General features: G+C 41.1%; 1 protein-coding gene across 1 annotated transcript in view; it reads right to left on the reverse strand.

Moving 5' to 3' along the window:
• The window catches only part of SERPINI2 (serpin family I member 2), a 36,763-nt gene that overhangs the window by 23,478 nt on the left and 11,442 nt on the right, over positions 1 to 1,843 (reverse strand). Inside the window, 2 exon segments of the mRNA XM_019503037.1 lie at positions 438 to 479; positions 482 to 534. Of these exon segments, the coding sequence (XP_019358582.1) occupies positions 438 to 479; positions 482 to 534 (95 nt within the window).

Here is a 1,843-nt window from a genome sequence, read left to right on the forward strand (position 1 = left end):
ATTCAGGACCTCATCATGCGCTTTGTTAACTCCAGAGAAGTTTTACCATTGACTTCAACAGTCTATGCGGCTGAAGGAAACAGAAGAGGTAGTGGCAGAAAGAGAGCCTTTGTGTTTATCTCAACACTTTTCATAAGTGAGAGGTCTACAAACATTAAATTTTATAAGTCCCCCGTGTTTGAAAAAAAAACATTGACCTGCTCTCTATGCCTTGAGGTGAAGCCAAGAAGCAGCTAAGTAAGTTCTCTGATGTGGAGTGAAAAAAACCCTGAGGGGTATTTTTGTGTGAATATGTATTTTCTAAGCAACCAATTGGTGGTTTTTGAGTCCAAAATGGGAAGCACATTGTTAAAGTATGTTTTTATAAAAAGTAATAAAAATGTAAAACTGAGATAAAAGTGTCATAACAGCAGTTTCATCATTTTTAATCACCACACCTGTTATTCCAGAAAGGTTGCAACCACCACTAAATATCTCCTTACATTGAGAGAACGCAGACTTTCTTTGAAGTCCATTTTCTGTTCTATTTTAAACCTGTAGAAATTATAGGAAAGAAAAAAGACCTGTTCTAAAAGGATCAATATTTTTTCCAGCCAATAAATGTTTTGTAAGGGAGGCAGCAAACCTATTAGTTAGAGCAGGGACAGGAGACAGGAGACTTGTTCTGCAATTGATTCACTATGTGATTTTGAGCAAATTATTTAACCTCTCTCTAACTTGGTTTCCCAATCTATAAAATGAGGATAATGATATTTACCCATGTTTTTTAAAGTATTCATAGAGCTATAAATGAAAGCTCAGTATAAGTGCTATTCTGCTCTATTTAGAAATACTATTGGAATGAGGCAGAACCAACGATCCCAGTTATCTGCACAGCACTGCACTGCACAAACAGTCCTATGGATTTTAAGGATTACACACTGTACACAGCAGTAGCATAACAAGGAGGTGGGGGGGTGAGTGGGGCACCCCCTTAGAGGGGGTGTCAGAATGACAGCTTCGCAGGGCAGCAGCAACAACCAAGGCAGACGGACTCTTCACACCAGCAGCAGCCTGGGATTTTACATCCCTGGTGCAGGTAAGACTGATCCTCTCTTTCCCCCTTTTCCTCTGCACCCCTGCAGGGTGCAAAACTTGCTAGTTATATTTGTGCATAGCTGTAGAGACTCAAATCCAATCTGAAGGCAAATTCAAAATTCTCATTAACTCAGGTAAGAGTAGGTAAGACAGGGTGTCACCTTAAAGACTAACTGTTTCAGAGAACATAAGCATCCCTAGGCATCTGAATAAGTAGCTTATTGCCTACAAAAGCTCATGCCTCTCTGAACCTGTTAGTGTCTAAGACCATTTATACACATGCCCTAGGAGCTGTGGGGGAGGGCTTTTATTAAAGAAGCTCTTGGAGCCGCTCTAACTAAAATGCTCAGGTCGTCATGTATATCAGCATCGCAGCACTGAAAAATGGCAGCAAGGGTGCTTTATCTAAACCTCATCAAACAAGCTTTAGTTAAAGCACCCCTGTCACCATGTTTCAACACGGCAACACTGATACATGTGACGCTGAACTGCTGGAGCATGTTAATTACCACACTCCAGAAGACTCAATTAATTACAGGGCGTCAGAGCAGCCTCACTACCTGTGTACAGACGCCCTAAGGTGCCCCACCTTCTGCCTGACTTCAGAATGACAAAGCTAACCACCTTTGTGTTTAAGTGGGAGAAAAATCACACCTATTATCAATGAGATTCCTCAAGCATTTTTGTACCTTACACTTGTGATGGGCTAGCTGATAGTGATTTCGCCCAGGGGTTTTGAAAGGATAAAAGATGATTGGAGGGCTTG

The sequence above is a fragment of the Gavialis gangeticus genome, unplaced genomic scaffold (genome assembly GCF_001723915.1).
Source record: "Gavialis gangeticus isolate Ggan-Ray unplaced genomic scaffold, GavGan_comp1, whole genome shotgun sequence".
Taxonomy (NCBI): domain Eukaryota; kingdom Metazoa; phylum Chordata; order Crocodylia; family Gavialidae; genus Gavialis; species Gavialis gangeticus.